This window comes from Dermacentor albipictus, chromosome 4 (genome assembly GCF_038994185.2).
Source record: "Dermacentor albipictus isolate Rhodes 1998 colony chromosome 4, USDA_Dalb.pri_finalv2, whole genome shotgun sequence".
Classification (NCBI taxonomy): Eukaryota; Metazoa; Arthropoda; class Arachnida; order Ixodida; family Ixodidae; genus Dermacentor; species Dermacentor albipictus.
The window spans coordinates 61060092-61085640 of record NC_091824.1 but is presented as its reverse complement, the minus strand read 5'-3'; the positions used below and the strand labels follow the sequence as shown (position 1 = coordinate 61085640).

The 25549-nt window shown below is 42.5% G+C and overlaps 2 protein-coding genes across 5 annotated transcripts in view; one reads left to right on the top strand and one right to left on the bottom strand.

Annotated features, from left to right (window-relative positions):
• Window positions 1–4677, top strand: part of LOC139059116 (endoplasmic reticulum junction formation protein lunapark-A-like) — a 53836-nt gene extending 49159 nt beyond the window's left edge. Inside the window, exon 9 of one of the 2 annotated variants that reach the window (XM_070537027.1) lies at window positions 4298–4677. In XM_070537027.1, coding sequence (XP_070393128.1) covers window positions 4298–4515 — 218 coding nt within the window. In that variant the 3' untranslated portion in view covers window positions 4516–4677. The remainder of the gene's footprint in view (window positions 1–4297) is intronic. The other variant, XM_070537028.1, reaches the window with a different exon arrangement.
• An 8506-nt stretch (window positions 4678–13183) lies between these two features.
• On the bottom strand, window positions 13184–23783 carry LOC135896414 (3-hydroxyisobutyrate dehydrogenase, mitochondrial-like). Of its 3 annotated transcripts, none has more exons than XM_065424786.2 (6): window positions 23684–23783; window positions 21834–22095; window positions 19886–20007; window positions 17091–17301; window positions 15362–15518; window positions 13184–13487 (listed from the first exon to the last, which is right to left on the bottom strand). In XM_065424786.2, exons 1-6 carry the CDS (start codon window positions 23769–23771, stop codon window positions 13323–13325), a joined length of 1005 nt encoding a protein of 334 aa, XP_065280858.1. In that variant the 5' UTR covers window positions 23772–23783; the 3' UTR covers window positions 13184–13322. The 3 variants fall into 3 exon arrangements, with proteins under 3 accessions (XP_065280858.1, XP_070393126.1, XP_065280859.1); XM_070537025.1 differs by lacking the exon at window positions 23684–23783 and adding an exon at window positions 23456–23479; XM_065424787.2 differs by lacking the exon at window positions 23684–23783 and adding an exon at window positions 23357–23469.
• Window positions 23784–25549: the final 1766 nt, after the last annotated feature.

The window sequence follows — 25549 nt, the reverse complement described above, 5'->3', positions numbered from 1 at the left end:
TCTCCCTGTCGGATCCCTTTTTTTATAGCTATCTTCCTGCCTTTCTTGTATAGAACCTGCTGTAGCTGTAACTAGCTGTAGAACCTCTGTTGATATTTTCAAAGGTATTTACCTAAGTGTTCTGTACTCCTTGATTACATAATGCCTCTATGACTGTTGGTATCTCTACTGAATGAAATGTCTTTTAGTAATCTATGAAAGCCATATAGAGAGGCCTATAGTACTCTGTGGATTTCTCAATAACCTGATTAATAACATGGATGTGATGCATTGTAGAGTACCCCTTCCTGAAGCCAGCCTGCTCCCTTGGTTGACTAAAGTCCAGTGTTGCCCTTATTCTATTGGAGATTATTTTGGTAAATATTTTATATAATACTGGGAGTAAGCTAATGCGCTGATAACTTTTCAATTGTTTAATGTATCCCTTTTTGTGGATTAATATAATGTTTGCATTCTTCCAGTTTTCTGGGACCCTTGCAGTCGATAGGCACTTTATATGAAGAGCCGCCAGTTTTCCAAGCATTATGTCTCCTCTATCTTTGATTAAATTGATTGTTATTCTATATTCTCCTGCCACTCTTCCTCGTTTCATGTCTTGCAAGGCCCTTCTGACCTCATCACTAGTTATAGGAGGAGTTTCTGTATACTGTTCATTGCTCTTTCTAATTGAAGTATCCTGACTCCTCAGGGTACTGTACAGGTCAGTATAGAATTCTTCCATTTCATTTCATTTTATCACCTTAAAAAGCCCGTGATATGGGTACTACATAAGGGGTGGGAATACATTAGTACATAATTTGCATAATACATAACTGAACACGCAAACAGCAAAAAACTACATGAGCTAAAGTGTTACATACGTCAGCGCAAATACATAGACCTAAATAATACAAATTAAAGTTGCACGAGCATAGAAGTATGTAAAGACAAGTCGTTTTCATTGTGAAAAGTGAGAAGTGAAACTCTCCATGAATGTACAAGGGCAAATGATGGCGGCGGTTTTGTGGGGCAGGTTGTTCCAATCTGTAGAGGCATGGCAAAAGAATGAGGTGGAAAAGGTAACAGTGCGCATGCGAGGGGTGCCCACTTGAAAAGTGTGGCATGTATGATGAGATGTTCGGGCTGCGGGAAGGATATGGGGTGGTTGATTAAGCGAGCTGTGATAAAACTTAAGGAAAAGTGAAAGGGTTCCAGTGCGCCGGCGCGTACGAAGGGGAAGTAAATTCAATTCTTTCTTTAAGATATGCTCACGTCATATGAATAATTAGAATGGATGAACCTTGCAGTGTGCTTTTGAACGGCTTCGAGTGCATTGATTTCCACTGCTTTTACTATATCTTCAAAATTGCTGATGATATTACCCCGCTTATCTTTCAGTGCACACATCTTGGTTTGTCCTTTGCCAAGTTTCCTTCTCACTGATTTCAGGCTGCGTCCATTTTTTACAGCTTCTTCAGTCTTTCTTGCATTATAGTTTTGAATATCACTTATTTTTGCCCTGTTGATCAGTTTTGACAGTTCCACAAATTCTATCTTATCTCTTGATTTGGCTACTTTCATTTTTTATCGTTTCTTTGTTAGGTCCTTTGTTACGTAAGAGAGCTTGCCTACTGGTTGCCTTGGTGCCTTGCCTCCCACTTCCATTGCTGCCTCTGAAACCAACATAGTAACGGTTTCTTTCATTAGCTCTATGTCATCATCATCTTGCTGTTTCTGAGGCTCATATTTGTTTGCAAGTACCAGCCTGAATTTGTGTACTTTTCCCCTTACTGACTCAAGGTTAACCTTTTTCTTCTTGACCAATTTCACTCTTTCTCTTTGCCAATTGAGGTGAATCCTAGCCCTCACTAAGCTATGATCACTGCACTTCACCCTACCTGTCACTTCTACATCCTGCACTATGGTGGGATCAGCAGAAAGTATGAAGTGAATTTCATTTCTTGTTTCATCATTAGGGCTTTTCCAGGTCCACTTTCTGTTGCTACGCTTCCTGAGAAAGGTGTTTATTATTCAAAGCTTATTCCTTCCTGCAAATTCTACCAGCATCTCTCCTCTAGCGTTCCTAGAATCAACACCATAGTTGCCAATTGCTTGTTCTACAGCCTGATTTTTCCCCCTCTTGTGCATTGAAGTAGCCCATTACTACAGTACTCTTAGTTTGCACTTTTCTCATCGCTAATTCAACATCTTCATAAAACTGATCTCCTTCCTCATCATCGGGACTTTATGTTGGTGCATAGGCTTGTACTACCTTTTGCAAGCGATCTTGCACGTGACAGCGACAAGCGACTCGATGGAGATGGCTGTCGCATTCGCTCGTCGCCTACAAGTCCTACCCCATTCGAGCGATGACTTAGAGCGACGTCTCCGTGTTGCCGGTATGAGGGCAGCAATATAGGCACCGAAACTAGCGTGATGCATGCTTTATTAACTTAAGTTGATGTGTTTTAATGTAAAAAGCAGCATAAAATACTTCTGAAAGTCTTGCAGTAGGTTCTTATCTTTGCACGTATAAAAATTCAATCGTTTGCTCGTTCCGTGTGACAATCAGAAGTACTTGAGTTATGTACATCCAGTTCCGGCACCGTGCTATTGGCTAGTCGCTCATAGCACTTCCGGGCGACGAGCGACGAATTCAAGATTTGCAGAACCGAGCGATTTCGCGACAAGACCGAGCGATCTGTTCACGCAACGGCCCGGTCCGTCGCTCGAAGCCGTCGCACGTCACTGTTGCGCACAAAATCGCGCTCATGGGGTTTAGCCTTTAATCTATACCTCTTATTAAGTTTGATTACAACTACAGCTACCCTCTCATTAATGCTGTAGAATTCGTCAATGTTGCCCACTATGTCCTAATGAATCAGGAATCCTACCCTGTATTGCTTCTTGTCTAGGAGACCTCTATAGCAGAGGACATGTCTGTTATTCAGAAATGCATAAGCCTCACCAGTTCTTCTAGTCTCACTAAGGCTGGTGATATCCCAAACAATGTCTGATAGTTCCTGAAATCAGTGAAAGAGTCCTGCTAAGCTAGCCTCACTCGAGAGGGTTCGGGTGTTAACCCTACGAGGGTCAATTTTTTTCACCATATGCGACCGCCCAGGGTTGATTTCTTCTATTGCAGATTTGAATTCTTCTTAGGGACTTATTTTTTTAAAAAATTACCGCACTTTTTTCTAGGGTGACCGTAAAGTGAGAAGAAAAATATTCTGCGTTGGTATATATGTACTCTTCATTCATGAATAACAACAATAAAAAAAGGAAATAAACTTAAAAGAATTAAAAGTTTGATGTATTGTTACACACATAGTTCAAGGCCTTGAAAATGCACACACGAGTATATTTCGCGAGACTCAAATGTTCCTGCTCTTACACTAATATCTAATATGTACATCCATAGCATAATCGAACTGCGTAGGTGCACGCACTCAAGAAAACTGTATGGTTGTGTGCCCGTCAAAAAAGTACAATGTGTGACAAAATTCCGCTAATCTTCATCTTATCACCAACAACAGGCAATTAGTTTTCGTGAGTGTAAAAAAGAAATAGCAACTGAAACGTATGCACGACAGCATCCTTCCTATCCGCACCCCTGTGAGCATTGAACGAGCGAGAAAGAGAGGGTCGCCCTTTGAGCGATTAGTAACGAGATAGCCATCAGTTTTGCAAGTGCAAGAAGCCGAAACTGCCTGCGAAAACAAAACCAGAACCGCCACCGACCCGCATGCACGCCAATGCATGGGCGGTACTATAGAGACACACAGGAGCACACTAGCACTAAAACAAACCATGCAACGAAAACCGAGAGAGGGAGGCACGCGAAAAAAATTCCCTCTATTCCCACATAGTGGCAGCACATTACAGAAAAGAAAAAGTTAGGAAATTGGCGCACTTTTTAAATGTACAGACGGCGCCGTAAATATACGGCATCGACCATTTTCAGACTTGTTCGCGGCGCTGTATATTTACGTCATTGACCCTCAAAGGGTTAAACGTTGCAAGGGTCCGTTTCCATTGGCGGCCTGTCCGGACCCAGAGATTCTTAGCACCCCCTGCTGCGTTACAGGTCTGACTTTCGCCTTGGTCAGATGCTCCGCAGCTGCTGGGGACTGAGGGCCATTGGGTAATTTAGTGAGCAATTTGGGAGGGGATGGCCGAATACTGCACCAGGGAGGCCAATTCCTGTTCTGGTGAGGGAGTGTCTTGTTGAAGCTTAGTGGGCCTTCCTAATTTGGTTGTACCTGGACTTTGCATTTATTATGACGTTAAGTACTTTCTTGCTCTCTCTCTAATGCAGAAGATGCAGATGAAACAGACATGGAAACATGCGATGAAGGCTTCGAGAGCAAGGTGGTGAAGGATGAAGGCGCGCCGGACGACAGCCTTCCTGCCGCGAAAATCTTGCCAGTTGATGCCTCGGGCGACATTTTGGGCCTCCACGAGATAGCCCGCCAGCCAAAGCAGGCTGTCGTGGCTCCACTGCCCAAGAACCCGCAGTGCAAAAAGGATGACTAGATCACCGATCACCTTAGATGTGCCTTAAAATTTTTTTCTTATAGCTCCTACTACTAACCAAGACAGAGACATGTTGCTGTGTAGTATGTATGGAGCGCCGAGATAAAATCGTGCTGCCATGAATCTTGGTAAGAGATTAATGAAGTATGCCGAGCATTTGTAGCCTTTGTGTTGGATGAGTGTTGCTCTTGGGGAGGGGGGTAATATGTTTGTGCACATGTTGTTCCTAGCAATCTCCCAATTTTGTTGTGGCTCTGTACAGTTAGCATTAAAACTGAATGTCCAATAATCGTGACTAGAATAGTAAATTATATGTCCCATTTTATGTCAGGCTTCTCCTTCTTTTATTGCTTTTCTGTGGCCTGTACAGTTAAGGGGTCTCGTTGAATGTCTTCCTTTCTCTTTTTAAATTAATCTACATTTTATGCTCAAAACGAACGTTTGCATGTTTGTTGCTGTAAAGTCCCACGACATAGCCTTCTGCACTTAACGAATATTCAGTGCGTAGCAGTCATTGATCACTGTGCCAGCTGTTGCACAGGTCATTAAGATGCTTTTCTTTTTCTTGCAAGTGAAAAATTTTTCTGGTAATGTTGCACTGTCCATAAGGTGCTGCACAATTTGCATTCACTACTGGCATTTTAGGAGGCCTTCGTTAACTGTTGCCCGGGTCACGACCTGTGCCATGGTTAGTTTATAATTGTGTCGGGTGTTGCAATACATGGCTACACCTGCAACTGCTGTAGATTTGCTACAATTCAAACTCTTATACTTAATGGGAAATTACAACTACTTCGAACAAACCTAAATTTTGCAGTAAATATTGACCTTCTGGCTTTCCAAAGCAGAGGAATACGTATATGTGAAAATTGTCTGACAAGAGGACACATCCATACGGCATGAGCAGCCTAATGTGCTCTTGTTTGTTATTCAGGGTGCCATGCATCTTGACCTGTGTCACAATGATACGGGGTCGTTGGCCAGTTTCTGCAGTTTCAACTGGATCATGCGAATATCAGTCAATGCTCCCGTTTCACTCGTACATCTGTTCAAACAAGACCTGTGTTTACTGTACATGCAATGGCCTCATGGTTGTGTTTCGGGCCATATTTTATCGAACTTCGAATAAATTGAACTTTTGCTCATTTGAACAAAACTCTTTTTGTCTCAGGAGTTTGAATTGATGCAAAGTCATTTGTTGCATGCATGCATGGCAAAACGAATTGCAGTGAATTGAATTTTATGGACATTATTTTATTGGTGGCAGAAAAACGTGATAAACTTTAAATACCGTGCACTGTAAAATAAACGTGGGCTATTGTTGCTCTGTAAGTGCTGGTTTAGATCATGGCTAACACTTCTTTAGTCCATTATTTAAAGAAATAAATAACCTCCCCATTCTGGATTTTTCTTTTTTTTTTCAGTTGTACTGTTCTGTGTGCCTTATTTGAGAGTCTTTTTTTGTATTATTATTGTTTGGACTGTTTTATGTGCCTTGTTTTAAGATTGAATAAATCTGTGCAGAAAATATTTTGCTTGGTGTAGCATGCATGACAGAATTAGTCGTATGTTTTACGGGCAGCGAAAAATATACCGCATTTTTTGGGTGTGTCATCTGCTTCAGGAATTCGCGAAGCGCATAAAAAGTGTGGATGCAGGTTACATGCTTTTTCGACCCTGCAAGGTCATTTCGCTGCATTACCATGAAGCTTCAACACACATTGATGAAGAGCCGTACCGACAAAAAGTCGCAGCTTCACCCGAAAGATGAAGCATCGATTGTGATAGCAAATTAGTAGACAGTCATAATAAGTAAGGATAGTAGTTTCATCGGCCGTATGAACTTGTAAATGCTCGCTTACTGACTAAACAAGCATGGTGTCAGTACACAACACACCCAAATGACCACAGACACTCGCTGTCACAATGCTGTCGTCAGGAAACGCAGCAGTAGCAGCGAGTGAAGCGACCTTTGTGCTTTCTATCCCTTCAACGCAAACTGAGCACACGTAAAGCTCCGAGCCATCGGCCCACCTATACTCTGTCCTCAAAGCAGATCACTTTGAGGACAGCATGTATACGAGGCTTGGAAAAAGTGTGGTTAGTGCATTTCTCTTCTCTCTGGTCCACTCTTTGCAGGTGCACGAAGTAGCGGCACGGGCCATTGAAACTTCTTAACCCTCTGAGGGTCGATTTTTTTCACCATATGCGACCACCCAGGGTCAGTATTTTTTATTGCAGATTCCAATTCTTCTTAGGGACTTATTTCGAAAAAAATTTACTATAATTTTTCTAGGGTGACCGTAAAGTGAGAAAAAAATCTTTTGCGTTGGTATATATGCACTCTTCATTCATGAATAATAATAAAAAAGGAAATAAACTTATCAGAATTACAAATTTGATGCATTTTTATGCACATAGTTCAAGGCTTTGAAAATCCGTGCACGAGAATATTTCGCAAGTCTCAAATGTTCCTGCTCTTACACTAATACGTACTTCCATAGCGTAATCGAACTGCGTAGGTGCGCGCACTCAAGAAAACTGTTTGGTTGTGTGCACATCAAAAAAAGCCACACATGTGACAAACTTCCGCTAATCTTCATCTTATCACCAACCAGCTAGGGCAATTATTTCTCGCGGGTCTTAAAAAAAAAAAGAAACGGAAACGCATGCATGGCGGCATCCTTCCTATGCGCACCCCTGTGAGCACTAAACGAGCGCGAAACAAGTGGTTGCCCTTTGACCGATAAGTAACTAGATAGCCATCAGTTCTGCAAGTGCAAAAAGCCGAAACCGCCCGTGAAACAAAATCCAAACAGCCGCCACCACGCGCACGCGCGCGCAGGCGGGCGGCTGTCATCCCCAGCAAGACGAGCTGGCCTGCTACAACCCGTACAGGTCCCGTGTACACCATTTGACGAGATCAGAATGGACCTTTTGGGCGTCTAGTGTAGGAAACCGCCGAGTTATTGTTGTGCCTGATCATCTGACTCGCTACGCCGAAATGAAGGCTGTCCCCTGAAGCACAGCAGCACAGGTGGCACGATTTTTCATGAGAGGATGTTGTGCTGAGACATAATGCACCAACCATAGCAATCACAGACAGAAACCGCATTCACGGCAGCGCTTTTAGACAATGTCCTGAAGCGCAGTGGAACGACTTGCCGTAAGACGACAGCCTACCATCCACAAACCAAGTGACTCACAGAACACCTAAGCAAAATTTTTGATGACATGCTTTAATGTATGTGGATGTCAGACACAAAAATTGGGATGAGATCCCACCCTATATAACTTGCTTACAACATTGCTAAGCAAGAAACAACACTGATGACTCCGTTCAGCCTTGTTCACAGATGAGAAGTACGGGTGATGTTGGATGCAGTGCTCCCATACGCATGCAATGGCACTGACACGGATGCAGATGTGTTTATGCAATGCGCCAAAGGATCTAGACAGCTCACACGCGTACGGATCTGTCAACATCAAGAATATGATGAAGGCCGCTACAATGCTCACCATAGACCAGTAACCTACAAAACTGGCGACAGAGTGACGGTTTGGACACCCATCCGAACACAAGGACTATCCGTGAAGCTATGGGAGGGCAACTTAGGCTGTTTGCTCGCCCACTTTTGTAGGAGGGCACTATTGGCTGCACACTGTTAAATCCAACAAAACAGCAGCTGAGGCCAAGATTTCTTTCATAATAGCGCCTGCATAAGTATGCTTTTCTCGCTACATATCTCTTGCTTTCGCAGACAGGATTGCCTTTCGGTCCTCGCTGCCGTGCACTGTAGCAGATGACGCTCGGCTGGCTTCACGAAGCAGTTAAGTGTATATGGTTCTTCGCGGTGCGGGCCATCTGTGGGACGCGCCTTGCACACACCTGGAGGCTATTACCGAGAAATCCAAAACAAGTTTCACCCTACGCTGCTTCAGGGCCGTCTAACCTAACGATCTTGGATCCACAAAATCCACTTCGCTTTTAAAAATTTATTGGTTTGTAATCAATGTAGTCTTTTTAGTGTTTTTTCGCTGCGTTATAGTGACTTTCTTGTGTGCTTAGCAACAAAGTTTTCTATTTAGCAACCAGGGACTTTTTAGTGACTTCAATGAATAACTAGTGAAATTCTAGCCACATTGAAGTTAGGAAATTTGCACCAAAAATGACCTTTTAACTTTTTAGAATGCAGTTTATTATTCAAAAGTTACATGTAAGTGCCAGGAACTCGCGATGCATAGGCGACATGACCGTGATGAAGAAACGTTTGGCATCACATTGACAGTCTTCACACTGTGATTGTGCTGTACAGCACAGTGGTCATTACTGGGCTCACAAAATTGACCTTTTTTATTAATAAAAGCGATTTGATTGTGCTTGTATGCTGAAGGTTCTGTGGTATCGCTAAATGAGTCGATTTGTGGACGTTTGCATGCGTAGCAGTAAATTAATCCACCAAGACTAATAGAAATGAATTCTATGTTCAGATCTTGAACACAGCAGGTAAATAAGTCTGACTGACTGTATAGAAAGGCATATACTCATGTATTGGAGAAGCTACGCTCAATGCGAATACGAACTCATTATTTCGGTTTCTCACGGCTTTTGGACCAATCAATAGTTCATGGTGGCTTTCAGGTAGACCAAGGGCAGGAACAGAGTATTCGACCTCTATAAGGCTCGGGTAATTTTCGTCACCATATTAACAACATGCTGCCAAGCACGTTCCACAGAATCTAGTTCTCTTATTAATAGCATCTACAACCAGCAAAATTGGGGAATAATGCAGACTAAGCACCTTTTTGTGCCAGGAAAAGCACATTTATTTGTGTTCTTTTGAATCGTTGTTTGTAACCTTAAAATCTGAAAGTAAACGCAGAATTTAAGCTGTGTTATCAGTTATGTAAATATATCATAAAGTTAAAAGCCCTCTACATCCTGCTGACAAATTCACTGTTTATCTGCACCTTCACGGACATCAGACAAACATAAAACGTCTAGATAAAGGATTTGTTTCACCTTAACTTATACTCCAGTGTTCCAATGCGCCTACACTATTTAAAATCCAGTTGACAGATTTAGTTAAAATTTTTTCGAATTTTTTGTCTCACTTCAGCAACACACCCAAACTTATGGCAACACTAGACTGTAATGGTTCATTAGGTGTGATTGATAACCAGATCTCTCAATCACGCATTTCTGAGCCTCGTTCAATACAGTGGTAATCTGAAAATCTTCTGTCTTTGTGTGTACTATATATATATAGTTTGCAGGAGTATGTGTACCTAGGTCACTTAATTACTGATAGGAGACCCCGATCATGAGAAGGAAATTTACAGAGAAAAAAAATGGGTTGGAGTGCATACAGCAGGCATTAACAAATCCTGACTGGCAGCTTACCACTGTCATTAAAAAGTGTACAACCGTTGCATTCTACCAGCGCTAACATATGAGGCAGGAACTTGGAGGTTAACAGTGAAGCTCCAGAACAAGTTAAAGACCGTGCAAAGAACTATCAACGAAAAATGTTATGTGTAATGTTAACAGACAGGAAGAGAGCGGCGTGAATCGGAGAGCAAGGAAGGATAGCCGATATTCCTGTTGACATTAAGAGAAGAAAATGGAGCTGGGCAGGCCATATTTAATGTGTAGGGTATATGATGAGTGGACCAATAATGGGTGCCAAGGGAAGGGAAGCACAGTCAAGGACGGCAGAAAATTAGGTGGGGGTGTTGAAGCTAGGAAGTTTGCAGGCGTAAGTTGGAATCAGCTGAGATTGCAGGGAGAGGCCTTCGTCCTGCAGTGGTCATAGATAGGCTAATATACATACCGGGTGTCCCAGCTAACTTTCATCATCATCATCAGCCTGGTTACGTCCACTGCAGGGCAAAGGCATCTCCCATACTTCTCCAACCACCCCGGTCATGTACTAATTGTGGCCACATCGTCCCTGCAAACTTCTTAATCTCATCCGCCCGCCTAGCTTTCTGCCGTCCCCTGCTACGCTTCCCTTCCCTTGGAATCCAGTCCGTAACCCTTAATGACCATCGGTTATCTTGCCCCCTCATTACATGTCCTGCCCATGGCCATTTCTTTTTCTTGGTTTCAACTAAGATGTTATTAAGCAGCATTTGTTCACTTAAGGTTACACCCATCATTCTTCTTTCCATAGCTAACTTTAGTCAGAGTTTAAAAATATGCAAATGCCACGTAGCTGGACAGAACAAAGGTAAATGCTGTTTGCCATCACCTGGAGATATTCAGACTATTTTTCCTTCTGCCTAATTCAATAATTAGTGTTAATCAGCTTCTTAAATATTATAATTAGGTGAAAAGTTTCAATAAGAAAATCGTAGAGCAACATGAGAAACTCCCGATACAGCTTTCTAGCTCTCGATACGTGCTAGATAAGTGTTTTTCCGAGCATGAAGGATGCCTGCGAATACACTCAAAGTGCCTCGAGTGGCCAGTCGTGCAGCAATTTCAACCAACCAGGTCATAACTTTGATGAACTTAATACTTAACATCCTGCAGTCAAATTTCTGTTCTGCTCGCAAAAGAAAATACAGAGAATCATACCTCATCCATAAGTTCAAGACCAAATAGGCATAGATGTTTCAAAGGAAGCTTTACAATCTATTCACTGTGCCAAATTTCAAGCTATAGGCAACAGCACTCGATTATTTTTCATTAGGTTGATTAGTGTTTTTTTTTTCTTTTTTTTTTCTCCTGCTCAATTTTTTATATTTATATACTTATTCCATTTTAATCATTTCTTTTCCACGACCACTATTTTCTGCCGCTTCTTTTATTCTCACTTCCAGAGAGATGATAGCTCGCTGACGTCCAGCGGAGCAGATAATCCCCCGTATCGTCCAGGCTCGTTCCATTACAAACACAGCCGTGTCACTAGCCTTGTGCACAGCACTCCTTTTTTCTCAATTCAACAGCCTCGCCGCTAACACATATTCGCTCATTGCCACAACCACCCGCCTTACCCCCTCTTCCCTTTAGAAGAACTCTAAATATATATACTATGCCAAGGAAGAAGACAAACCTTGTCGCCTTGAAAAAGACAAACCCACTTGTCGAAATGTTGGCTTGTGCTTTTGCCTCGTTCTCATTTTGCCCATAGTAACAATCATGTTCCACAACTTTCAATATAGTTTTTCTCTTTGTTTACTTTTAGGGTCTTTTCACGGCTTGTGTTCTGAAATTCTTGCTCTCAGCCACCTTTTACGTGCATGAGGATGTGTACAATGCCAATATCTAGGCCTTGCTCTAATTTACCGGAATTTTAGTGATGTGAATTTTAGAAAGACACTTGTAAATGTTTAAATTATGATAGTTGAGATTAAAAATTTATGCTTTGACAGATATATAAGAAAATAGATCTGTGCACTAATTTTCACTCAGTTATCTATGAAGAGCAGTATAGCCTGTTTTATAACAAACTCCTAGGCCTGGTATGAAGCATCTAACCTTACCGGATAAGGCATTGAGAAACAAAGCGTACTTGAAAATTGGAGATTAAATTGTATATTTTCTATAAATTTCATCATTAGCTTTACTAATGGATTGAAAATAAGATCTTGGGGGCCACATGTTTCCCTAACTTACTAAAGCAAGCGACTATTATGGATGCTCTACTTTTTTTTTTCCGAACCTGTGTGTAAATCAAAGTGTGCACTACACAAACGTTTTTTGCATTCTGCCTCCATGAGAATGCAGCCACCATGGTTGGGAATGAAACCCACAACCTCAAGCAGAGCAGAACAGCATGGTCACATATTGGTGTTGGTACACGTCATGTGCCCGCGCAGCCCCTGAGCGATAGACATGTAGATAGATTATAGCAGAAGGGGACGCCTTGCAAGGCTTCTCTTTTGTATGTTTTAATTGGCAGATGTGCTTAAAGGGACACTAAAGGGAAACAATAAATCAGTTTTGACTAATAAAGCATTGTTTGAGAACCCTGCAGGCAGTCATTTCAAGAAAATAGTTTGAATATTAGATGAGAAAATGAAGGTCCAAGTATCAGTTTTTGAATTTCGCGCCGAAACACCAGCGCCGGTACGTCAGCGTGACGTCAGGGATTCCAAAGTTTGTTTTCGCATTTGGGCCGCGTTGGCTGAATAAAGGTTCCCGAAACTTGGCATGTTTAATATTTGGTTCCTTTAGAACACAATGTAGTCAATCTGTACCGCTATATATAATTAGTGGGCCCTAGAAGATGCCATCAAAATCCATGACGTCACAGCCCCCAGGTGCGGGAACTTAAGTAGGCGTCGCCACCCGTATTTCGTTCTTGCGCTTTTTCTGGCTTGCCAAACGCCTTATCGTTGTAAGAGTGGTGTTTTTGGTGTTGTAGAACGGTGATTTACTGATGTAGAAGAAATCACTTTTCACTTTAGTGTCCCTTTAAGGAAGTATCAAGGAAGGTAAATCACGTAACTGCAATTTTTTTTGACAATGTGTATTGGCACTTTTCACTCGACATTCTTGCAAACTTGCACTGAGTATACTAGAGAGCCTGGCCTTGGTTTTTAGCTATTGCTGGCCAAGATCTTTAAAAAGTGAACAGGACTTTGCTGTTTTTGTTCACAAAGATTCCCTCTACTACCACACACATTTTTCAACAAATTTAACACAGTAAGGCTGACACAGGTAACAAAACATTTTATTTTAATGCCGTGCAGCCACTGCGGTGCTCATGCCATTTGTAGCACGCAATTCCTGCACTGGAATGCTCATTGTTTTCTTCAAGACAGCCATGTTCTGGCTCTTCAGTCTGTGCACACAATTACTTTGACTTAGTCACTTTTCCTTCTAGAAGCTGGTAAATTATTGAAAAGTCTTTATGTCCAAGGCCGTGGTTGAGTAGTAGTCGGTAGATTTGATGGGCCAGTGATCCCAAAGGAGTTGTGGAACCGGTCTGCGTTGCGGCATTCTGTGCCAAACCAAGGTCCTGAAGAGGGAAAAAAAAAGATTTTCATAACATTATTGCAGGCAAAACCCACTTCACTGAAAATCACGACAGTGTATTCATTTGAAACAACACTAAAGAGAAAAATTGAATCAGTTTAGGCTGATAAAGCCTTTCAAAATTTCATTTCCAATTTGTGGTAGCACGCTTACTGTCAGAAAACAAAATGAAGGTAAAAGTTTGATCTTTAAAATTGTGTACTGAAACCTCAGTGCCAGCACACCTGTACCCAATGCCTTTCTTTGTCGGTTTGTCCAGTTAGCCTCTCACTACCTTCTCACTTTGTTTATCGCTTCTTTTAATATATGCTCATTACCTTCAGACTGGTTAACTGCTAAGACAGTACCAATCCATAAATTTGGCAATAAATTAATTGCCACAAATTATACAATCATTTGATTAATAAGCATGTATAGGGTGTAAGGTATTTTAACACGCAATAACAGACACACACACATAACTTCCCCGAAACAAACAACTTTTTTGTTGATTAGCAACATGGCTTCCACAGAAATGTCTACTGTGACAATCAGCAACTGTGATTGACAATTTCGAATCGGCAATTGATAAGCAGCTACAAATATCTGCAATTCTTTTTATCTGTTCAAAGTGTTTAACCGTGTTCCATGCAACATATTGATAGACAGCCTAGAAAATGCTGGGCTTCCTGACAAACTCACTAATTGGCTACAGGCTTACCTACACAATCATAAATAGTATGATGAAATAGAAAGGGTAAGGCCTAGCAAATTATAACAGCTTTGCCTGATGTTTGACAAGACTCAGAGTTGGTGCCGTTACTGTTCCTGATTTACATGAGTGACATTGCAAAGGACACGGAATCCTCAGGTCTTTGCTTATACTGCTAGGTACTGATGCATTCAGGTGGCCTCTCCTGTTAAGCACACCTGGGTCTAACAATCAATAATAAACTAAGCTGTAGCTTGCACCATAATGATGTATGCACAAAAGCATATAAGAAAATTTCATTCTTGCAAAGAAAACAGAACTGTTCTTCACATGTTAAGCTTGACAAGTACTGCAGCATAGTTCACGCTGTCCTTGAGTATGCAGTCATTGTTTGGGAGCCTCACTATATGAAAGATATTGCAAGGGTGGAATGATTGAGAGACTTGCAGCTAGGTTTATTCGCTCCGATTACTGCACCATGTCATCTGTCTCTGACGTGCTGTAGTACAGTGGCTCCATGCTCACCTACTGATGGCAAACATTTTTTTTTTATCTGCTCTACAATGGTAAAACTGATCTGTCACATAAAAGGATGTGCTTCTTCTATCAAAAAGGATGACATGCATTAAGCACACTGAGGTGTACCCGTATCTCGTTAAGACAAAGCTAGTTCCGAAATTTTTCTTCCTAATAGATCTAAGCAATAAAATTGGCTACCTGATGTTGTTTTGAATGTCCTAATGTATCTGCAATTGAAGATGCTTTGTTGTTGCACTTTACGAAATCTGCTATTGAAGATGCTTTGTTGTTGCACTTTACGAAATCTGCTTGGACAGCACAGCTTTCTGCCATGTTGGTAAATAAATAAAATAAGTAATCACATTTACTTCAAGCCTTTCAAGCCTTCAAGCATATTTATCTGTGTTCGTCGTAATCTGTCTTGTTTTATGAACAAAGTGTATTGTGTTTCAAGTGTATTGTGTTGGAAGCGTGATGTTACTAAGATCAATAAAAACTGCAATGGACGAGGAGGGCATCTTTAGCTTCAATCTTTTTCAAACATTAGAATAACTTAAAACACTTGATAAGGTGAATAATTATGTCACCTCAAAAACAAGCTTTCAGAACAACAAGAGCACGTGTTGAGCATTTATTAAGTCACTTGCCTTTGTCATCAGCGCAGCCCCAAATCCACCTTCATAATCGTTGCTAGAAGGAACGTTGGGCATTAGTCCTGGAACAGGGCTGTAGACTTCGCTGGGCCACGTTTTCCCAGAGCTCACATTAAGAATCTGATTGAGCACCTTGGGGTCCAGCCCGAGCCTGGAATGAGAATGTTGTAGCCATTCGGTTAAAAACAGAGTGAGGAAGGAAGCATGTGCATGGCATGTCTTGTTAACACTCGTTTACCTATGGTTCCCTCTGCCCCATCATCAGTTGCAGCTCTCACCAGGTCCTTCGTGACACTTGGCACCATCTTTTGGCCTTCTTGCCAACTAGTCTGAACCCCGCAATCGCAATCCTCGTTGGTGACACGCAGTCATTGCAACAGGAACGCTTCAAACGTGTTAATCTTCAGACTCCTTGGCTGTATTTAGCAGATGAGCAGTTTGTGAACTTGTGCAGTAGAGGCATTTGCAAGCAATGTCTATGTTAATGCTGCAGTGCAGGTCATAAGTGCAAGATTAATGCCTTAACTGCCAATGACGAGATAACTTGCCATCGCAATGAGCATCCTCTGGTGCCGACGATGAGTTAACTCATAAATTGTTGCACATGTGAATGTGTTCAGTTTCTTGTAATTTTGACAAGAATATAATACACGATTACTTTCACCAGTTTCTTTTTGCATTCCTGAACTTTTTTCTGGATTTGTCACAGCAGTTAAGGGGTTAAGAAAAAGCCCAAGATGAAGGTTTAACTTGAGCCTCACGCTGATCCCTTTATTCAAGTACATGTGAAACACAGAAATGCTCTTGATGAACATCTTCTGAACCAATTTCAATGAAATTTGTTCAATTCTAAAGAAAAGGTCAGATTTTAGCGACTTATAATAATGATGCCAGAATTTCAGTTTCAATGCTGAAATAGTTCATAAAAGTTTTAAAATATTGCACTATCTTAGTTTTTACACTGGGGGTTCAATAATGTGAATGAACAGTGCAAAAAACATGGACAAGTGCTGTTTGTTCGCATTATGAAATCACACCAACTAGCCCAGCTATGAGCCACAATGTGGAAGCCCCATAACCTTTCAAAGAGAATAGCTATCGCAATTTTACAAACTGTACCTGCTGGAGCACTTTGAAGCACACAGTTATGACGTGTGAGGCTTCACTGGTTTAGGTAGGGGTTTAAAAGAAGACGTGATGCAAATGATGCACTTTCTTAAAGCTTCGCTATCGCAAGTGACTGAATGGGGAGAAGAGATAGCAAACAGGTCGCTGTGCAAAGTTAGGAGGTGCAGTGCCGCCATTACCAAGCACACTGCAGCAGACGACAAACCGTTGATATCCTCGCAGAAGTCATGTGCTACAGTGTCATTTTGCAGGTAGAGCTTGTAGTGAATTAGATTCAAATTAAATTCTAGGATTTCATGTGCCAAAACCACGATCTGATTATGAGGCAAGCCCATACTGGGGGGCTCCGGATTAATTTCGACCACGTGGGGTTCTTTAGTGTGCACCCAATGCATGGTACACAGGCGTTTTTGCATATCGCCCCCATTGAAAAACTGCTACGGCAGCCGGGATTCAATCCTGTGAAGACATGCATAGCAGTTGAATGCAAAAGCCACTAAGCAACCATGGCAGGTCTGAATTAAGTTGCCATTAAGCATTCCTACTAAAAAAGTGAAACAAACTCCTCATAAGAACAAGAGGAGGGCACCCTCACTTCTTTCCAAGGATCATTGTTTCAGCTGTTCCGATCATTGATATGGCCAGCATCATGTTGTTGCAGATTTTTGCAGCCTCACCACAACCAATTCCACCACAGTAGATGACATTCTTGCCCATGCAGAGCAGGATCTCTTGTACGGCACTCACTTCGGACTCGTTTCCTCCAACCATAAATGTTAGTGTTCCTGCCTTCGCTGCAGGTACCCCTATAACAGAACGAAAATAATTAATGTCATCATTGTGTGGAATTACTTCATTGTCATCTCACATATTTTACAGTGTAGCTTTCATTGCGGAGTTAGATGGGTTTTGATGCTGTGGTGGTGGTGGGATTGTGGAAATTAAGAGTGTGGGTGATGAGAAGGGGAAGAGGGTTGTGCCTGGAGAAGGAAGGCGTGCTGATTGGAATTAACACTTAGCTCTGCTTAGCTGGGTAGTGTTGCGTGGGATGGTAAAAGAATTCAAAGTGCACCACAACACAGCATAGATGCTATGCTCGTCTGTCTGCTGTTTCTGTGCGTTATGAACAGTGAATACCTTTACCAAACATGCACCAGCAAGCCTAAGAAGGTGTTGGACGATATGTTGAGTTTATTAATGAAAAACATTCTTTAACCCATCCCAGGTACCTTGCGGCAGCTAGACAGGTTTCTGTCTTGCCTCAATAAAATGACAATTCAGGTGTTTTAACTGTTATACCACAATCACACCATTTCTTTCGTGCCAACGCCCACTAAGCTCCAAGACAACTGGCGCCTGCGTCACGCCGCATATCACAAGCGAGGGCACATGCGCGCGCACCAGTTTCTTTTTTGGTCACAGACTTACCACTATCTTCCTTATGCGTAACAAGCGGGAGCGTGCCAGTTTCTCCCAATCCTGCCTCATGGCAGCTAATGTGTTAAGACGCTATGTTATACTGCACGCATTTGTGATCAGCCCGCATTCCCCGGTCCTTTCCTTGTAGCAGATAACACTGTGCAGAAGCTGTGCACCATTGTACCACCTTCGGAATTGGCCTAGGTCACAACATAACAGGCTGTTATGTTTCTTTGGCACAGTAAAAACAAAACTGGTCATCATGTCATTGCCGTCATACTATTGTTGTCACTGTCGCTGTGCTTTTTTATTATGTGCAGGCTTATGCCATGCGCACAATCGCTTGCTTTACACAATCGCGTTAGTCCATCAAAGAACCATGTAGGACGCTGGATAGCCAGGTACCTACAAGATTCTTTGCATAACATTGATTCCCACAGTATGGGATACGCTTAAGCACAGACCGTGCGTACACATACCAACGCATACAAGCTTGTGTCTGTGTGCCCGCGCCTGTGCAGACAGTGTGGCATAGCCTGCATGCGCGTTATAGCGTGGCATAAGTAAGCCAAGTGGGCATGCAACTGGTGCGCGTGTTTTGAGAGGGCAAACCGCCATTCCTTGCGAGGCACGGCAGGTGAAAGGTGCATAAACACGAGATTGCACATGTCTGCAAGCATACGCGTGGTCTGGCCTTTAGTGCTGGGGTTTGAGTGCAAAAGGAAGTGTGAGGAGGCAGTTGATCTACAAGAGAACCCTTTCACGAATGATAAGTTAGCGTTCAAGTTATTACTTTGCTGCAATTAACAAAAAGGCCAGAGTGATTTGTTTTATTGATTTATTCGCCGGGGCTGCCATGCGGCATAATATCGGAATGAAATAACATGTAAGCACAGAGGCCTATTTCATGTAGATCCTGCAACAGTGGCTGATGGAACATGTTGTCTACAGTGTGGCAATTTTAGCGATTTTGTTGGTAGACTTAGCGACTTTCTTGTCGGCTTAGTGACAAACATTTCTATTTAGCGACCAGCAACTCTTTTTTAATGGCGGGACAACATTTGGTGGCATTTTAGCAACTTCGAAGTTAGGAAAGTTGCTTTGAACATACTTCACCGTTGAACAAACACTGGCTCAGAGTCCTTAAAACCAAGCCCAACTTAATACAATAAACGCTCCTTCACATGTTCTTGTTTGTTGCGTTGTCCCTGCTCTTATGCATTGAAGCACCAGGCCCATTTAGTTTCCACAGTCATGGGTACTAACTAGCTTTCCATTTGTTACATTTCTTTCTCTGGTTGTTAGGTACAAAAGCTACTACAGCATACCACTGGCACAACATTGTTTGTTGATCGAAACTATCACTTCACAGAAACAACCGTTCAGTGCAAGAGAATCACCCTCGTCGTGTTCCGATTGCCACCGATCTTAACACAGCTCACAAAGTTGAAATTCAAGTGGAGGTGGATGAAGGCACAAGGGGTAACCCACACACACATTTGTGGAGGCAGTCTCATGAGCTTCCAATACCTTGTGCGTTTACTTTGATATACAGGGCAGCAAAGAAACTTAACAAAGGTTGCAAGTGTTCTGAAAGAGGCTGTTATTACCAAAGATTCAACCCAAGCACTATGTGGAAATTACAAGCTCCATTTACTGTGATTCATGAATATGACCACTCCAAAAATGGTATGCAATGTTCAACATAACCACCACGCAGCGATAATAAGCTTTACTGAGTGGGCTTTGGTTTACTGGCTTCCCATTCAACTTAAAATTGGTGTTTTTTGTGTGACAGTAGTTGTTTGTCTCATCAGTAAAGCTGCTGCAATTGTTTTCCTGGATTATACACTGTGTTTTCAAGGCCTCCTATAATACCTATCAATGCATTCTACTGTATTTTGCATCAGTGATTTTCTTTTATTTTGACCGGAAACAAATTTCAGCTGCCAAGATTATTAGAATGCTCACCTCCAGACACTGGAGCATCGATAAACAAAGCTCCTTTTGCTTCAGCCAATTTCGCCATCTCTTGGGAGACAGATGGATCGATGGTGCTGCTATCTATTAGAAGAGAGCCGGTCTTCACTGTCCTGAAAACAACGCACAAAAGATAAAAGGTGAACTGATAAGAAGCCCCAACATGAGACAAGTGCTGGCCTGTGTCAATAAAGCGAGTCAGTGGTATCCTGTAAACACACAGTAGACGCAGGAATATTTACTACTGCTGGCAAATTAAACGCAATCTAGCTAGGATGAGCTAAAATGCTTTCTTTTACTTGTTTTGCCACTCTATATTGTAGGCATGATCTGGCCTTTATGCCTGGTTTACTGCCAGCACCATTCTTGGCAATCGATGCATAATGCAAAATATTGCTAGAAAAGAAGCAGGACACTGGCCATAGTCAAAACAAAATGACATTTTGAGATCTCTTGAAATGTCAATTTGTTTTGAAAATGGTCAGTGACCTGCTTCCTTCTTAACAATGATTTTACCTGATCAGATGACAGTCTGTTGAACTCTCGAATACATAATTCAAAATAGCACTCTTCCGTTCATACTTGTAAGAGGCGTTATACTTTATACGTTTTCACTTGGGTTTCATTCGTCCACAATAATATAGTGAGCCTCCTTTTCTTATTACAACACAAAAAGGGGTCCTGCAACACAGATTAAGCTTGTTTTACTTGCTGTTCACATAAGATATGACTTGAAAATAGTTTCAACTCTTAAGGCAGATCAGTGTTTCCAGATTTTATCATGCTTCACAAATCCATATCTCACACTGATATGATTGGCAGAGGACCAATGTGGAGTGCAAAATTGGCAGTCAACATCATAACACTGCCACAAGAGCTCTTCATATTTTAGCCACAGCAGAGAGCTTAGAAAGGCAACTATTAAGTCAAGCCAGGTTGCTTTGAAGTGTTCAAACCATCACTTTTATCAATAACTGAGCTTTGCAAGCGAGAAAATGATGCAAACGAAACAGGGAATCGGCACCATCAAAGTGCAAGTGCATTACCAAGTTCCTTGACATAGCAGATCCTGTTTATAACTGTAAATTGTAGTCAAACACTGATAAAAAAAAATTATTACATTGCATTTCAATACGAGAGAAAATGCTACTTAGTCAGGACAACTTCATTTGGTTTTCTCACAAAACTGAGCTATGCTAACTCTTCACGCTGGTCTGTTTTTGCTACATACGAGAGAGCGGCACCCGCTCTGTATGGCCTAGCAACTTAAAGCAAGCGGCAGCACCAAACAGGGTGTGGTGCCCTAGAGAGCCAGTGCGGTGCAGGATTTTACGCAAGCAATATAGCTCTGGAAAGCAGGCAAGCAATGTGAATTTTTGAATAGTTAGTCTCAATTCTTGCTGCGATTCAGCTATTTTTTGGCATTATACAAACATTGCAAATGCTTTTAGAAGGATAAGAATAGCTATGTCGACGAATTCTTGCCATGTAATGAATTTTTATGAACTTTTACTGCTCGTTTCGACCCAACAATTTGAGTAGTGTCTCTGATACAGTGTTTGATAACTTTTCACCTTTTGTATATATTTGTGTGTTCTTGACCAATGAATCTAGTTGATAGTTGTTGCTCGTGTTCATCTTTCTTTTGCAAACTCTTTGTTCTTTTTCTTTTCATTCTGCACTTCAGTGCTACACGCTGCAAAAATCCTGCCATGTGCTTTTAGGAGTAAATGAACTGTCGTAACAGTAACGTGACTGTTTGGGCATGTTGGTAGGACATGAATGCAGCTTCTTGCACACAAGACGAGGATAAAAGAAAAGGCTGAGACACACGAGTGCAGACTCCTTACCGAAGCTATTCTTATTAGAAAGTTGTGTAAGCTACTGCAGCACTGATACAAGGTGATCTTGAAAAATTCACACGAAATGGTACACTCACGATAGAATCCCCTTTTTGCCGGCATACACTTCTCTCACATGAGGGCTCGATGGAAGCATAGTGATGATGCGGTCACACTGTTCACCCAGTTCAGCTGGACTCTGAGCAGTAATGGCGCCTTGACTTGCCATTGCTTCTATGGCTTCTGGGTACACGTCATACACGACTAGCCGGTGCCCCTTAGAGAGAAGGTTACTTGCCATGTTCTTCCCCATGTTGCCCAGACCGACAAAACCTAGTGGCACTTGTGATACTGCCCGTTCTGAAATGAGAGTGCATGGTTACCAGAAGCAAATTAAAGTGCAGGGTTTTACATGTCCCAAAACTACACACTGGGTCATGAGGGATGCCATTGTGTCGATGGCTCTGGATTAATTTTGAGCAACTGGGTTTTATTAAAGCATGCCAAATGCATGGTACATGAACGTCTTTGCATTTCGCCCCCATTGTAGTGCAGCTACTGCAGCCGGGATCCAAGCCGCTACCTCGTGCACAGCAACAGACCGTAGCCGCCGAGCTACCACGGTGGGTGGTTACAAGCACCATTTACAGCTCCCCTTAAAAGCACGGCGTCACTGTTACAGGCATGTAAGCTTTGTAAAGTCATAATTAATATAGAGAGGACTTCAAAGAAAGGCACTACAACATTTTCCTGCTGGTTTATCTGAGCTCACAGAACCTGCATCCGTGGCGAGTTGCTCTGTGATGGAACTCGCTGCTAGAGGCGTTTTGGCTCAAGAGCACACTTCACAATAAATGCGACACCCTGCCACATTATGGCTGGCTGCTCCTTCTGAGGTTCCAAAATATTAATTACGCACAACTGAGACTCATGAAATTGTCATAAAAGAGCGCTTGCGAAACGTTGCTGTTTTCGGCCAGTAAACATTGCAACGGGTTTACCAAACCAAAGATCACAGCTGCACAGCTTTCTGCATCTTGACTAGACATCTTTCATTTCATTGGAGTGGATGTTTTATGTGTGTGAGAAATATGAAGAGGGTGACTCAGCGTCTACGGCGTTCTGCTGCTGAGCACGACGTCGCGGGTTGGATCCCCAGCCGCTTCATTCTGTTGTGTACAGAGGTGCACATTAAAAATAATCATTGAACATCTCCCTCACCACAGCGTCTTTAATGAGGATAACCAAGGTGTAGCTTCGACACGTTAACATCCATAAACCAACGCTAAGAAAGACTTCACCCGACGCAATTCGCAGCTCCATATGGGAGGAATGCATAATATTTGTGCCTGTTCTGCCACGTTCATTACTTTATTCAGTTATAGTGCACAAGACACATAACCAAATTGGAACATAACCCAAGCATGACGGACGAATTAGCGTCCAGAAAAAACTTGTGTAAGCGGGGGCACTTGGGCAAGCATGAAAACAAGGAAACAGTGCAAGTCCCTAAAGATGCTAGACAGCAGTTCTAGCTATGATGAAAACTTAAATTAAAAATAATAACCCAGTATTCATGTTAATACCAGTTTTGTTCGAACGCACACCTCACCGGTCTAACCTCGTTATTTTATGGAAGGCAAAAAGCTGTTCAAGAGTGACAGATGTGTAGAAGCGCAGAGAGTACCGGCACAGCGAAACATGCCAATGAAGCGCTGACCATAAGATTGTCATACAAAAGCAAGAAGCTTATTCGGGTATCACACGGTGCTCTTTTGACCGCGATCAAGCCCGATCCGGATTGAATTCCTCGGTCGCGATTGGCTTCTTTGCTCAATCTGCGGAAGGGAGCCAATCGCGGTCGAGAATTTCGATCCGGATGGAGCTCAATCGCGATCGAACGTGTCCGTGTGACAAACGTATTATGCAAATATAATAAAAAGCTCACTTGACAATGAAGCTGCCAGGTTAAGGTAGCCATGGTTTAAAACTTTTGAGAATGTACGACCACACGCAAACAACATGGGAGACGCCATCTTCAGCGTCGACGAAAGAAGACGAAATCCAATGGCCAGGCCATAGCCAAGTTCATGAAATGCGAAAACGAAACCAACAGGTAAGAAGGTCAGTTTCGTTTCTTATGTATACGGTAAACGCATAGCCTTTTGAAACACACCATAAACATAATATTGTTTTGAAGTTAACAAGGTAAAAGCATGTTGGACATTTGTTTAAAACGTTCCCTACCTCGGGTGTTCAAAAGTTTCAAACGCATTAAGAGGCCTCCGGCTCTCTCGCACAATGTGATCTTATGACACACAATTATGACTAAAACAATTAGAAATAAATGTAGCAGAAGGTGCGAGCTGTCGAAACACCTGCATGTGAGATCAGAAGTGGTGTCTGCGCGCTCTGTGCGATACATACGTAAAGCCGCACGATTTCGACAGTAATTTATTGCGTAAAACTTTGATTCGGGTGAGTTGGTTCATACCTATTCAAAAGGCGCAGTGCGACTGGGACGGAGACAAAGAAACAAACCACTTCACAAGCGCTGACTAACAACTGGAATTATTTGTACCAAAACCGGCCTATTTATGCGCAAAAGTCTTGCCATGTAACAAGGGACTGACAACCGATTTTTAGGGACCTATAACTTTAGAACAAAGGGGAGGTTCCGCCCAGATGACCGAAGCGTGACAGCCGATTGCCTCCACGACTAAAATAGTACCGCTGAAAGAACCGTGTTTAGAAAACGCGTAAGGATCAGTATATATAAATACTTTTGTATTTTGATGACTGGTTTGATAAAGCTCTCGTCATTGGAATGCTACAGCACATAACGGATCGCGAGTGGAAAATAGCCCCGTGCGTTCTACAATGCTGCACGTCGTCTGCTTTTATAGCTTCATTGCGATGGAATAAAGAAGAGCAGCTCTGCATGGCTTTTGCACTGGTTACTGGTTTACACGGCACATTTACTACTCACAAACTTATTTTCAAGAATGTGACAGGTTTCTTTCTTACTTTTCTTTTTCTTCTTTTTTTCTTTGCAAGCCTGCAGTCTCGCCCATTCGCGTAGCGTAGCACCAGCGATGCTCGCTGCAATTTTTCGTCACTGAATCACGGCTCAAAATAAACGCACGTGGCACAAAGGGTGCATTGTAAGCCAGCAATAATATTTGCTGCATGGTAGACCACCACAAACAATTTGTGAATTCATTCTGACGAGAGGAAGACGCACACGACTGACGCGTTTCGGCCCAGTTCGAAGCGCGGGCGGCCATCTTCTCCATTGGCGAAGTCACCGGCCGTCCGGCTCATGACGTCAGTCTAGAGAGCGCGCCCATTGGTGGAGGCTCGTGTGCATCAACCTTGGAGGAGTAAACGCCCCTTTTTTCTAAAGTTGTACCTGACGATAGTAGAGAGTTTTAGAATAGGGGCCCCAAACGTTTTGGGGCCCCAAAGAAATAGCGTCGAAGCCACTGCGCATGCGCAAGACGCAAACTCCGTTTGGGTTTTGCGTTGGGAACGCTATTTCACCGATTTAGCGTGAGCCCAAATAGCGGCCCCAAAAACTTTGCGTCGGCAAACATGGCGGCACCCATCGAAGCGACGGCTCTAACCTAGCACAAAACTGGGTTCGATTCGCGGTAACGCGTGAAGTTCGCAAGCTAGGAGAAGTGACTGCGGTTATCGCTTTCTCTCAACGAGCGTGTGTTGTGAAGATTGACTCATTAGACGCCGCTGATTTTGAATTCGATTGTGGATTTTATGGCTCGTAGGCCTAACACGGCTCAGCTTGGCTGGTGAA